General features: G+C 35.5%; 1 protein-coding gene across 2 annotated transcripts; it reads right to left on the reverse strand.

Annotated features, from left to right (window-relative positions):
• Positions 1 to 1,632: 1,632 nt before the first annotated feature.
• Positions 1,633 to 5,068, reverse strand: LOC131019381 (uncharacterized). 2 transcript variants are annotated; one of them, XM_057947922.1, is made up of 2 exons: positions 4,736 to 5,068; positions 1,633 to 2,961 (listed from the first exon to the last, which is right to left on the reverse strand). In XM_057947922.1, the coding sequence occupies exon 2, from the start codon at positions 2,956 to 2,958 to the stop codon at positions 1,867 to 1,869; it is 1,092 nt and encodes a 363-aa protein (XP_057803905.1). In that variant the 5' UTR covers positions 2,959 to 2,961; positions 4,736 to 5,068; the 3' UTR covers positions 1,633 to 1,866. The 2 variants fall into 2 exon arrangements, with proteins under 2 accessions (XP_057803905.1, XP_057803906.1); XM_057947923.1 differs by having other exon boundaries at positions 4,190 to 5,017.
• Positions 5,069 to 12,656: the final 7,588 nt, after the last annotated feature.

Consider the following 12,656-nt stretch of genomic DNA (forward strand, 5'->3'; position numbering starts at 1 on the left):
CGCACCTGTGCAATCTAGATATTAGTTTAAGTTTATCACATCATACTCACAAATTAATGTTTATATATATATATATATATAATACGTTTATATATAGATGTATTCACTTAAATAATTAACCATATATATATATGATTGAATATGATTTCAAATTTGACGATGTTGTATAAAGTTTGAGACGAGATGATGCTCGTAATTCAATTTTTCGTCTTTCAAGTTTTAGAGATGATGCTCATAAGTAAGAGGCGAGATTACAAAGACTCAATTATGATCTTTCAAACTCTAGACGGGATGATGCTCACAAGTCAGTTATGGTCTTTCAAACTTCAGACAAGATAATGCTCAAAACTCAGTTCTGGCATTTTAAGTTTCAGACAAGATGATGCTCAAAACTAAGTTGTGATTTTTCAAGTTCCACACAAGAGGGTGCTCAAAAGTCAGAGATGGCATGTCAAGCTCCAAACGAGATTATTCTCATAACTTAATTATAGTTTCACAAACTCTAGACAAAATGATACTCACAAGTAAGTTATAATCTTCAAGCTCCATACAAGATGATGCTCAAAATTCAGATGTGGAATTTCAAACTCCAAAGAATATGGTTTTCAAAATTTTGACGTTCAAATGTTATATGCGGTCTTTAGAGCTTCATATGATTATCTGGTCTTATTAGGTCCATATGAGATGATACTCAGATGACATATGTTTAATTAAATTATTTCTTATTCGTCAAATTTAAAGAATTTGAACAAACTTAATACTACATCCGTCCCCCGAACATCTTCCTAAGAGAGGATGACACAGGTTTTAATAAAAATTAGTTATGTATTTGATAAGTGGAGAATAGGTCCCACAAAAAGTGAAATTTTAAGAGTGATAGTTAGTGAAAGTGGAGAACGAGACCCACAAAAAGTGAAATTGTAAGAATAATAATTAGTGAAATTATTTCCAAAAATAGGTTAGGAAGATGTTTTGGGGACGAACCAACAAAGAAAAAAAAAGGAAAATGTTTGAGGGACGGAGAGAGTAAATATTATCGATATACGATTAATAGCAGATGCGACACATCAATCGTACATCATATCATACTTATTTTTTTCTTCTAAAATATTCAATCCCACATCAACTTTTTATAAACTTCATCAAATTAATATTTATATAAAAATGCATTTCTATTATCACAACTTACATTTAATTGGTGAAAGTGATTAAGATTAATATTATTTCAAATATTGTACTACTAATTTAATTTGATCATATCAAATTAATTAAAGAAATAATTTATATATAAACTATTTTATATGCTATAGTAATAAAAATGATATAAAATAATTATAAATGATGACATAAAATAATTATCGGCGAATTTCAACGGGTTAAACGCTGGTATGATATTAAAATAATTTAAGTATATTATACAATCTGATGGGTGATGACCCCTAAGTCCCTAACAAATAAGGCCCAAGACTAGCCTCAATGAAGATAATAAATTACAACCCAATCGCTACAAAAAGTATCATACCTTTCAACCAAACAAAGCTGATACACGGTCGAGAAGAGAGAGGCTAAGAATGAACAAAATGAGTTGGAGACGTAGAAGTTACATTCTTCTTTTACGTAAATACTCACGAGTGAGTGAATAATTAACAAATCATAAACAAATTAATCAGGAATTACAAAGTAAATTACATGAAGCAAGTTTTTCATCCATATTCCTGAGCTATCCTATAATAGTATCTTACAACTCATGAATTAATGGATCATGGAATAGCAAATGTGCATGCAAATGTTAAAAAGTTACAGCTAAGCATTTCCTACCCGTGAACTATAACTTTTTTTTATGTTGCCAATTTCAGGCAAAGGTAACTATCTCATCCCTTGATTCACCTCTCTATTCCTTCTCCTCCTCCCGGAACGCCCCAAAAGGACTCTACCTTGACGACGTAGGCGGCCAACCAAAGACGTACCGCCGTTCCCGTCGTTTTCATTTCCGACATCATCATCATTTTCACTATCTTGATCAGAAAACTCTAAATCATCTATTGGGTTATCACGATGCAATCTCATAGAACCTCTATCAAGTGCACCACCGTTGGTGGAGTCTCTCTCTTGTCGTCTAGCACCTCTGTTCGATCCCACATTGCCTGCAGAACCAAAGGCCTGCAGAAAGAGAAACATAGACATCAAATTCCGATTAACGCCAACTTCCATGCCCTCATTCCGTTCCATAGCATTTATATCAAAACCCTCCTCTTCATCGGAATCAAACTCATAATGACCTCCTTCTATCACATAATCACCAAAAAACACTGCCCCCGGCATTGATGATCTTATGGTACTCATCACATCTTCCCTCTCTCGCTCACGCTCCATCCTCCTCCACTTCTGCTCTAGAGTCGGATCCACTTCTCTTGGCTTCGCAGAAGGGTGGTCCGCCCTCACATGTTTCCGCAACTCTTTGAATGTTCCCATAAATGTACAATTTTCCTGCATGCAACTTCGTTTCTTGGCATTGAGTTGCTCTCGTGCAGGCTCCACAACAGTCCATCCCTTCACCTGGCCCCTGCAAAGTGGACATGCAAGCTCTGCAGTATCACCATTGTCTGCAGACTGACCCGAAAACGGACCAATAACTTGACTATCAAGTGAATCGTGAACCGGATGGCTGTCAGGTGGAGTTGCTTTTGCATAGGCCTTCTTGTATTGGTCAAGGCAGTTTGAATAGCGAAAACTGGTCCCGCACATGTAAGGACGGCATCCTTTGTCATGGGAGGAACACAAGAGAAGAACAGCATTGTGAGGACACTCCATGCACACTGAGCATGTAGCATCTTCCCAGTCTTTCTTGATTGCCTTGGAGCAAGTGTCCTCCTTTTCTTTGTAAGATGGTAGGGGGTATGGTGTTGGCCTGCACTGCCGTGAAGCGATCCGGCGCCGACCTCTTGTACCTTTTGCCATGTCCTAAACAACACCCACATAACATAGAACTCTTAACAAACAAGACAAAATTCTCAAAAGCAGCCATTATTAAGACAAAGACAGCTGAGCATAAAACATTGGAAATACAGCAGGTCATGTATAAACATAATCAATTCAACTCAAAATACATGGATATCGTTAAAGCTATCACTGAATAATAGTTTATTCTTTTTTCTTTTCTTTTTTTGATAAATTAACAGTATCAAATAAAGAAATTTAAAGGTCGCGCCACAGGGGACTCGAACCCAAGACCTTTGGCCTTAGGCATTAACCCCTTACTGCTTGGCCAACACACGCACACAAAATAATACTACTAGAATTTTAACATGCAGAAAAAGATGGCCACCAATCAGAGTCCAGGATAATTGAAGCTAAACGTAAATTATGAGATAAGAGAAAATGAAATTCTAGTACTACCATGCTCAATACATCTTAAAAGTGCCATTACCTTGGCTCACTCACAACAAGAATAAGCACGCAAATGAAAAAATTGTAGGTGAAGCAATTGCAAATCAAAACTGTATGAAGAAAAGAGCAAAATGTAAACTATGAAAATATCCAACCAACATAACATGTCAATTATGGAAAGGCAAATCAATCACAAAAGTATCACTTCTCCCATAATCAAAACAAGCAAAAGACAATTCCCTATAACTTCCAACTCAACATCAGTTAGCAAAATAAATTAAAGTATCACTTCTTCCAAAATCAAAACAACCAAAAGACAGTTTCCTATAACTTCAAACTCAACATCAGTGTGCAAAATAAAGTATAGAAAATGCATGCATGTCAAAGAAGTCTTGAAATAAAATATCCTTCATAACCAACTCTAACTTGATCAGCCTTCACATGACTAATGGACCAAAATTTGAAGATCACAAAAGTATAACTTGTAAATGCATTAGTTGAAGGAAGGAATGATATCACCACCAACGGCCATTGCTGTAATAAGTTAAAACTATGAAATCGAAACTTTTCAAACACTAGAACCATTTTCCCAACAGCATAAGCACAAAATTCAGGACTCAATTTCATCCGACCAGATCTCACACTATTGAAATTCCCATTTCTATAAGAACAACATCAGAGCCCAATACTTGCTAAACAGAATTACCAGTTCAACTGATAAAACAGTAAATAGAGGAGCAACCCGAATATTGCACAAAATTCTAAACCAGAATTCAGCCACAAAAGAGGAGAACAAACCCACCTCGTTATCCACAAAGCAAATCTGGATCCTAGTTGAAGAATTATTGGCGGAGACCAAAATGCACACATCCACTATATTTATATACGCTCAGAAACAAAATTCGATATTTAGAAAATAAAGTATCACTATATCAATCAAGATTCAGATGCACATATACATACACATACACACACACATACACACACGCTGACGTTATTCTATGTAAGAGAGATTCGGATAACATGCCAAGTATACCCCAAAAACACGAAACAACGTGCCACAAGCGCGGAATCACGCGAGGCGACAGATAAGGCTATTGAATTAAAAAAAAAATCCCTAATTTCACAGAAGCTCAGCTCAATCGACCGAAAAATCGATCGCCCATCAATAAATTATTAGAAAAACCAGCAAAAATGAATATTATATCAGTTAATGATAAAGGCACCAAAGCACATGCGCCTCGCCGATTTACCATTAATTAACATCTCAGATTCCCCAATTAATCATGCCTACAGGGAAAATTACGCTGCGAAAAAGAAAATTGATAAATTATGAAGAAATGCTTACCGTATAATTTGGTGGGTTTCTTCGAATTTTAGGAGAAAAAGAAATGTCGACAGAAAAAGTGATTAGGGCTTAAAGAGAGAGAAAGTGGAGTAGATGAAAATGGAAATCGGAGAGATCGAGGGGAAATCAGAGAGCGGGCATTTTCTCAAAATTTCCAATTACTGCTAAAAAATGTGAAGCACCGAAACAAGTAATTACAGAAATGGGCTGAAAACATCTGAAGTCTTCAAATGTAATAAGGCTCTGTTTGGCTAACTTCAAACACAAATGGGTGGTTGTGTCTCTCACTAAACTAGTAACTGATTCCCAACTTCTACTTTTTTTTAGGCGATTCCCAAATTCTACTTTATTCAAATCAATTTTATTAATAGTTTTGTAATTTTTGCCTGCAAAAATAATTACTGATTTTAAATTTTATTTTGAGACAATCTACCCAATTTACTCTTTTATTTTTAACTTCAGACGTAGAAAATCATATTAATATGACTTAATAGCGGAAATATGATCATATTATATTTTTCTTTCCTTGTTTTTAAAGATGAGCAATAATAATTGCACATTTTTCTATGTGATTATTGTTATCATTATTAGGGCTGTAAACGAGCCAAGCTACTCGTGAGCTATTCGACGTTCGACTCGATAAAAGCTCGATCGTAATTTAATGAACAGCTCGTTTAGCTAAACAAGTCAAGCTTGAGCATGACGATACTCGGCTCGTTAGCTCGTGACCAAGCTCGTGAAGAGATTTATCTTAAAAACATAAGAATATTCATTAAATGTCTTAATATTTTATGCTTTATGTAGTAATATTTGGATTAAGTATATAATTAACATCATTTAGTTACAAGAAAATAGTAAATATACTATTTTTGTGAATCATAATAACTTATATATTTGAAAATTAACTTATGTATTAGGAAAATATCTAAAATTTTAAATAAAAAATTAAATTTAAAAAGCTCGATTAGGCTCGGCACTGTATTCGACTCGATTAAAGCTCGATCGATAATTAATCAAATAGCTCGATTAGCTAAACGAGCCAAGCTTGAACAAGACACTATTCAGCTCGGCTCGACTCGATTACACCCCTAATCATTATAAGCCAATAAAAAACTAATAAAAATCTTAGGAGATCAAAATTCAATCACTATTAGAGAAAATGGAGAATATTATTAATTTTATTTAAAATCAAAAGTTTTTTTTTTTTTTTTTTTTGGTATTTTGAACAACTGGAGAAATCCAAAAGAGCGCTAGAACGCGTCTTGGACAAAAAATTACTCCATAAGAGTATTTTTAATTTCATATATAATAGTACCTAGTATACAAGAAAATAATAAAAAGAATTATTTTTTACAAAGAATGAAAAAAAGAGAAAGAATAAATTAATAAATTACGCATTCTAAGTTTTCGCAAAAATAAAACCATTCATATTATAAAATAATTATATTAAAATAAGTGTGTTCCCTTTCATCGTAAATTTATCATGAAAATTGAGATATAATTATTTTTATCTATTTAAATCACTTTTTTTTTCATTTTCTACATATGATAATTTCATCATTTCTCATTCTTCATTTTCACTTCGATGAGGGATAATTTTATCACACCAAAACTATAATAATAATAATATTATATTATCTCACACTAGAGTGAAAATAAAGATTGGAATTATCTTTCATAAAAGATGAGAAAAAAGAATGAAGGAATTTAAAGAGATAAATTTTTTATCCCTTATTTTTTTAAAGTGATGCTAAACAGCTATATTGTTGCCACATACAAATTAGTTAAATAGAATAAATTTAATTTATTTAACTTATTATTCAAAATAAAAATAAAATTTAGTTATTTACTGTAGTGTCTACATTGTAGTTATATTTTTGTAACTTTTTTGTTTTTATTACTACATCACAGTAAACTTAAATCCAAAATCTTTAACTTACATATTAACTATTTTACTGTTAAACATTAACCTTCTTGAGAACTTGTTATGGTGGAAAGAGGGAATATATGATTTTTCATTTTCCACAAAGAAGAGCGCAGCTACGAGAAAAAGGCTTTGCTTGGAAGTTGGAAACGCTTCGCTGAAGCAAGACACACAGAGAGATTCGTAAAGTCATTTGTACGCTACTCTCTCTCCACTACTGTCCACGAAACTTTAGTTTGACGTGGTGGTTTCACGCGCAGAGAGAGAAGACTCATAAACGCACGCGCCTCTTATAGTCCCTAATTTGATGAGAAAATGTTGAGCACGCTCCTAGCTTGAGCGTGGAATTTTGATTTATTTGATATATTTCAATTATATATATATATATGCGTGACTTTTACTCTCATCCCATAAAAAATGTATAGTATCGGACGAGATAGATTTTAAAAAATATTATTCCAAAGTGTAATTTGAGTGGACTTACATTTCTACATTGTTTGTGTTGTTTAGTGAAACAATTAATATTATAAATAAAGTATGCATATTTTTTTGGGCGGACGAAAAAAGAAAACCATGCATATTTTTATGGGACGAAGGGAGTACAATTTACAGTTGATGTATTTAAAACTTTTCACGCTTCCTCTATTTCACTTTTCCTTTTTTGCTCTACTAATTTTTTAATAAATATATGTAACAGCCCGACTAGGAGTGAGCATAAACTGAACCGGACCGAAAAAATCGACCGAACTGACCATTTTTGGTTCGGTTCGATTCTTGGATTTTTTTGGGTCGATTTTCGATTTGGTTTGCCAATGTATAAACCGATCAAATATCGGTTCGATTTTGATTTTGTGTCCATAGTTCGGTCGAGAACTGAATCTCGAATCGAACCGATATATATATATATATATATATATATATATATATATATATATATATATATTATTAAAAATATTATTTACTCCATATTTAATATATTTAGTATACTAAAATTTGAAAACCCTAGATCTAAAGAACTCTTCGTTGTGGAATTTAATGGATTTCTATGGATTTTAAAAGTCTGGGTGTATTCGTTCAAGACTTTTAAAAGTCCATATAAATCTGGGTGTATTCGTTTCAGACTTTTTAAAATCCATACAAATCTAGGTGTATTCGTTATTCCATTGACTTAAAATCCGAAATGACTTTCATGGATTTCATCCAAAAAATACACACGACGAAATCCGGCCAAGAACCACGAGAATTGAAATCCATGAAGTTTTGAGCGAGCGCTGAGTTCCAGCGCCCGCGGCCAAGAAGCCAGCGAGCGCTAGAACTCAGCCACCGTTGAGAGAGTCCAGCAGACGCTGGATTTGAGCGTGCGCTGGGTTCCCAGCGGCCGCTGGGTTGCAGCAGTCGCTGGGCCCAGGCAGCCCAGCCCAGCAACGCTTTTAAATACCCCTCTTCGATTTTTTTCCCCTCTCATTCCACATTCGACAGACGCCTACACCCCCTTCAAAAAAGAAGACAAGTTTAGGGTTCTATATTAGCTTTTAGCCAGATATTTTTTCATAAATTTTATATCTTCATATTATTTTAATTATGCAATTTTTCTATAGCATGAATCTTGTACCTTTATAAATTGTTAGCAACTGTATGCTGTGTTTCTATTGCATGTGAGTTGATTTTAGTTTTTTGTTGATGTTTTTTATTTTTTATTTTTATTCATTGATATAGTACTGTATCTGTATTTATTTTCGGTGTCTAGTAATATTATTATGGGAGACTCTCAACCACAAGATTCCAAAAAAATGGCAGTGTATGAAGCCTGGACAAAGGAACAAAGTGATGCATTGTTAGATATTCTGGTTGAGTATGCACATAGGGGATGGCGCGATAATAGTGGTATATTTAGCAAAGCCACAGTAGAGGAAAGGATATTGCCTGTTCTGAATGAAAAACTTAGGTGCAATAAAAAATTATAATCACTACCAAAGTTGTATCAAATGGTTTAAGAGCCGTTGGACTGCGTATTCAACACTCTTGAAGTTTAACTCTGGTTTTGGTTATGACAACGACACCAAAAAATTCACGGCCCCAAATGAAGTATGGGATGCGTAAATAGAGGTAAATTTGTTATCAATTATTTTTTAAACACAATGTTATTTAAATAATATAGTTAATTAATAATTTTCTTATTTATTATTTTAGGCTCACCCAAAAGATGCATACTTACGCACTGGGAGTTTTTCGGATTTTGATGACTTGAGGCTTGCTGTTGGAAACGGTGTGGCTGTAGGAAGAAACGCAATTGGAGTGGGCAGTGCTACTGATGCTAGGACAATAGGAGTTGATGAAAGTAGAGGTCCGCTCATAGAGGAGTTGAATTACGATGCTGCTAATGAGGCGTTTGTAGTACTGGGTGAAGATGATCCACTGTTATCCGGCTCCAAATCACCTTTGGAGTCCACTGAAGTGCCTGTGGAGTCCACTCAGAGAAGAGCTCCCGCCAAAAGAAGCAGAGGCCAGTTTGAGACAAATTCAGGCCACACTGAAAATAGTTCGCATCAGGAGCTCATGGTAGAAATTAAAAAAGTCACTAGCACAATGGATCGAGTTGAAAGCCTCTTCGTGAAATGAGATACTATGCTGGAGAGAAGAGAAAAAGAAAAAGGTTATACAACTTGGGATGCTATCAAAGAAATTCCTGATTTGAGTGAAGATGCCCGCTACACAACATTTGACTTGCTTGTTACAAAGTCACAAAAAGATGGATTTATGAAAATGACTGTTCCTGAACGCAAAAGATGGATAGAATCCAAGACTAGGAAATAGAGTATAGTTTAGTCATGTTTTTTGAACTATGTTTTTATTTTTGTTTCACCATCTTTTTTATGAGTACATTGTTTTGTTGGTTTTATGTTTTAATACTTTATTTTGTTGATGGATGTGGTTGAATTTTATGAGTATTTTTAAAAGGCTATTTTTTGTGAGTCCCTTTTATTCTTATTTCAATTATTGTTTCATTGTTTTAAATGGCAGCATGAATTATGAAGATAAAATTAACATTGCAATTGAAGAAGACATAGATGAAGAACTTGAGGATGAAATCGAAACAAAGATGGAGATTGAACTTTCTGATCTTGTTAGGCAACTGATGGAAGCAGCTAAGGTAGTTATCACTCTATTGGGAAATATTATGACGCTACATCCGACTGCTGACAACGCTCTGATGCGACGACCAAAGACTAGGGAAGGATTCCGTTTTATTACGTGAATGATGGATGGAGATCCGAGCCAGTTTCGACAGTTGTATAGAATGTATCCTGACGTCTTCATCAAATTATGCCAGATCATTAGGGAGAAAGCCCATGTGGATGATACACGATACACAACTGTTGAAGAAATGTTGGCAACATTCCTCATCATTGTAGGGCACAACGATCGTTATTGTAACGTTCGTGAAAGGTTTGGTCGTTCGCATTTTACTGCTAGTCAGAACTTCAACAAAATCTTGAGAGCATTGAACACCATAGCACCGGACATGATGGTTAAGCCGACTGGCGCAATACCCGCTAAAATTCGGGAAAGTACCAGATTTTATTCTTACTTCAAGGTATAATATTTCTGCTCTTGTATTATATTAAATATTTTTGGTTTTTGTATAACACATTCACCACTCATATTTTAGGATTGTATCGGGGCTATAGATGGCACTCATATCCCGGCCATGATAAGAGGTAAAGACGTGAGCTGTTATCGTAACCGTCATGGGGTGAATTCGCAAAATGTTTTGGCAGCTTGCAACTTTGATTTGCAGTTCATCTATGTGCTTAGTGGATGGGAAGGCTCAGCCCATGATTCCAAAATTTTAAGTGATGCATTGTCTAGACCAAATGGACTCCACGTGCCTCAAGGTAAATATTTTCTAGTAGATTGTGGATTTGCTAATCGTCGTCAGTTTTTGGCTCCATTACGTGGCGTTCGATATCATCTCAAAGATTTCGGTGGTGACGGTCGTCATCCAAGAAATGCAGATGAGTTGTTCAATCTTCGACACGCATCATTGCGAAACGTGATTGAACGCATTTTTGAAATCTTCAAATCACGTTTCACAATTTTCAAAACAGCTCCTCCGTTCCCATTTCAAACACAAGCAGAGTTAGTTTTGGCTTGTGCTGGATTGCATAATTTTCTCCGAAAGGAGTGTCGTTCTGATGAATTTCCAGTCGAGGTTGAAGAAGGAAATGTTGCACCAGATGTTGAGAACGATACAAACATTTTGGAATATCTTTCTCAAAGCCAACTGTCCCAGCGGAATGAAGCGAACATATGGAGAACAAATATTGCTAATGCTATGTGGCAAAATAGACACATATCTGAAACCGATCAAGACGGTCAGGAGGAGACCGAAGATAATATTTAGGGCGGTGTTTTGATGGATGTGGTTGAATTAACATTTTTTTTTCAATGTTGGATGTTTTATGGATGTTGACGTTATTTTTAGATTTTTTTTTAATGGATATTGGTTGATTTTATTGAGCATGAATTATATAATTAAGGGTGTATTAGTTGGGGATTTGATGAAATCCACGGAATTGAGCATGAATTAGGGGGTATTTGTTTAGGATTTACAGAATTCGAGCATTCTGACTTGGGCTTCCAGCGGCCGCTGGAAGCCCAAGTCAGAATGCTCGAATTCTGGGGATTTACTCAAATCCCAAACAAATACATCCCCTAATTCATATTTTTTGGGGTTGCTTATGTTACATATTTGTGTATATTTTTTTATTTTCATTTCATCATTCGTTATATTTATGTAAAATTGTATGATCATAAAAACATAATAACATGATTAAAATGTAATGAAAACATGAAACTCGTGAATCAAATGCAAACATAATTCATGAAAACAAACATTAATTATTGTTCAAAAGATAAAATTATCCAAACCCATAAAACAATGTCAACATTAATATAAAAACTCAGAAACGTGGTCTCCAAGAATCCCACTGGCGCTGCAACTCGGCAATCTGCTGGTCTTGTGCATCAAAGCGAGCATTCATATCATCCCTCATTGATGTCATCGAGGAGTCAAAATGAGCTCGGAATGCTCCCATGGATGAATCAAAGTGTGCACGGAATGATGTGGGATCATTCTGAACCTGCTGATAGTAGTCTCTCGACATTGAACCACCAGCTGCTCGCTCTCCATTCCCCTCGTCTTCTTCCTCTGCCTCTTCGGCTTCCTCTTCATCTTCTTCTTCGTTCTCCTCTTCTTCATCATCACCGGCGGTCCCGATGGACCGGCACCAGGATCAATGTGGGGACGACGGCCTACTGCAATCTCGGAGTGTATGTAGTTAACTACACAACTCCTCTTCTCATGAGGAACCAGCGTGTATCGGTCAGAAATCAATTGAGCTCCTCTGAGCTCACTATAATCAATGTACTCACCATGCAGCTCATCCTGACCATGCTGAGGCCCCTCTGTCGCAGCAAGAACTCCAAACTTGTGTGCCAAACCAGTGATAATAGTAGCGAAAGAAGCATGGGCAGTAGGGCGCTTCTTCGCCCGAATCATAGCAGCCCAAATAAACTGTGAGATGCACACTTTTGTGCCATCTAAGGCACACTCCAGCAAAAATACCTCATATGCATTCACCTTATTCGTCTGCTCCTTTCCAGACACATTGTATGCAAGAAATTTATGAACAATAGCCAACGCCGGATCCTTAATGTACCCACTAGGCATACCCGAACTATCCCAATTATCACAGCCAGTCAATCGATTCCACACTTGATTAACATTCCATCCCCGAGTTTTATCAGATAATCCACCAATACTGAAACCAAAAACAGCTTTCATTCTAGCCAAACTAATTTTATACTCTCGGTCATACATCCTAACTTTAATCCATTTCATATCACCACTCATTTCCACAGTAGTCATGAATTCATAACATAGAGGATCATACCCAAAAAATTCAATATTTTTAGCATACTCTTTCATCCCTA

The sequence above is a fragment of the Salvia miltiorrhiza genome, chromosome 4, assembly GCF_028751815.1.
Source record: "Salvia miltiorrhiza cultivar Shanhuang (shh) chromosome 4, IMPLAD_Smil_shh, whole genome shotgun sequence".
Lineage (NCBI taxonomy): Eukaryota > Viridiplantae > Streptophyta > Magnoliopsida > Lamiales > Lamiaceae > Salvia > Salvia miltiorrhiza.

Bases quoted from the DNA above. Each gene is read 5' to 3' on its own strand.
- LOC131019381 (XM_057947922.1), bottom strand. From the start codon at position 2,958: ATGGCAAAAGGTACAAGAGGTCGGCGCCGGATCGCTTCACGGCAGTGC.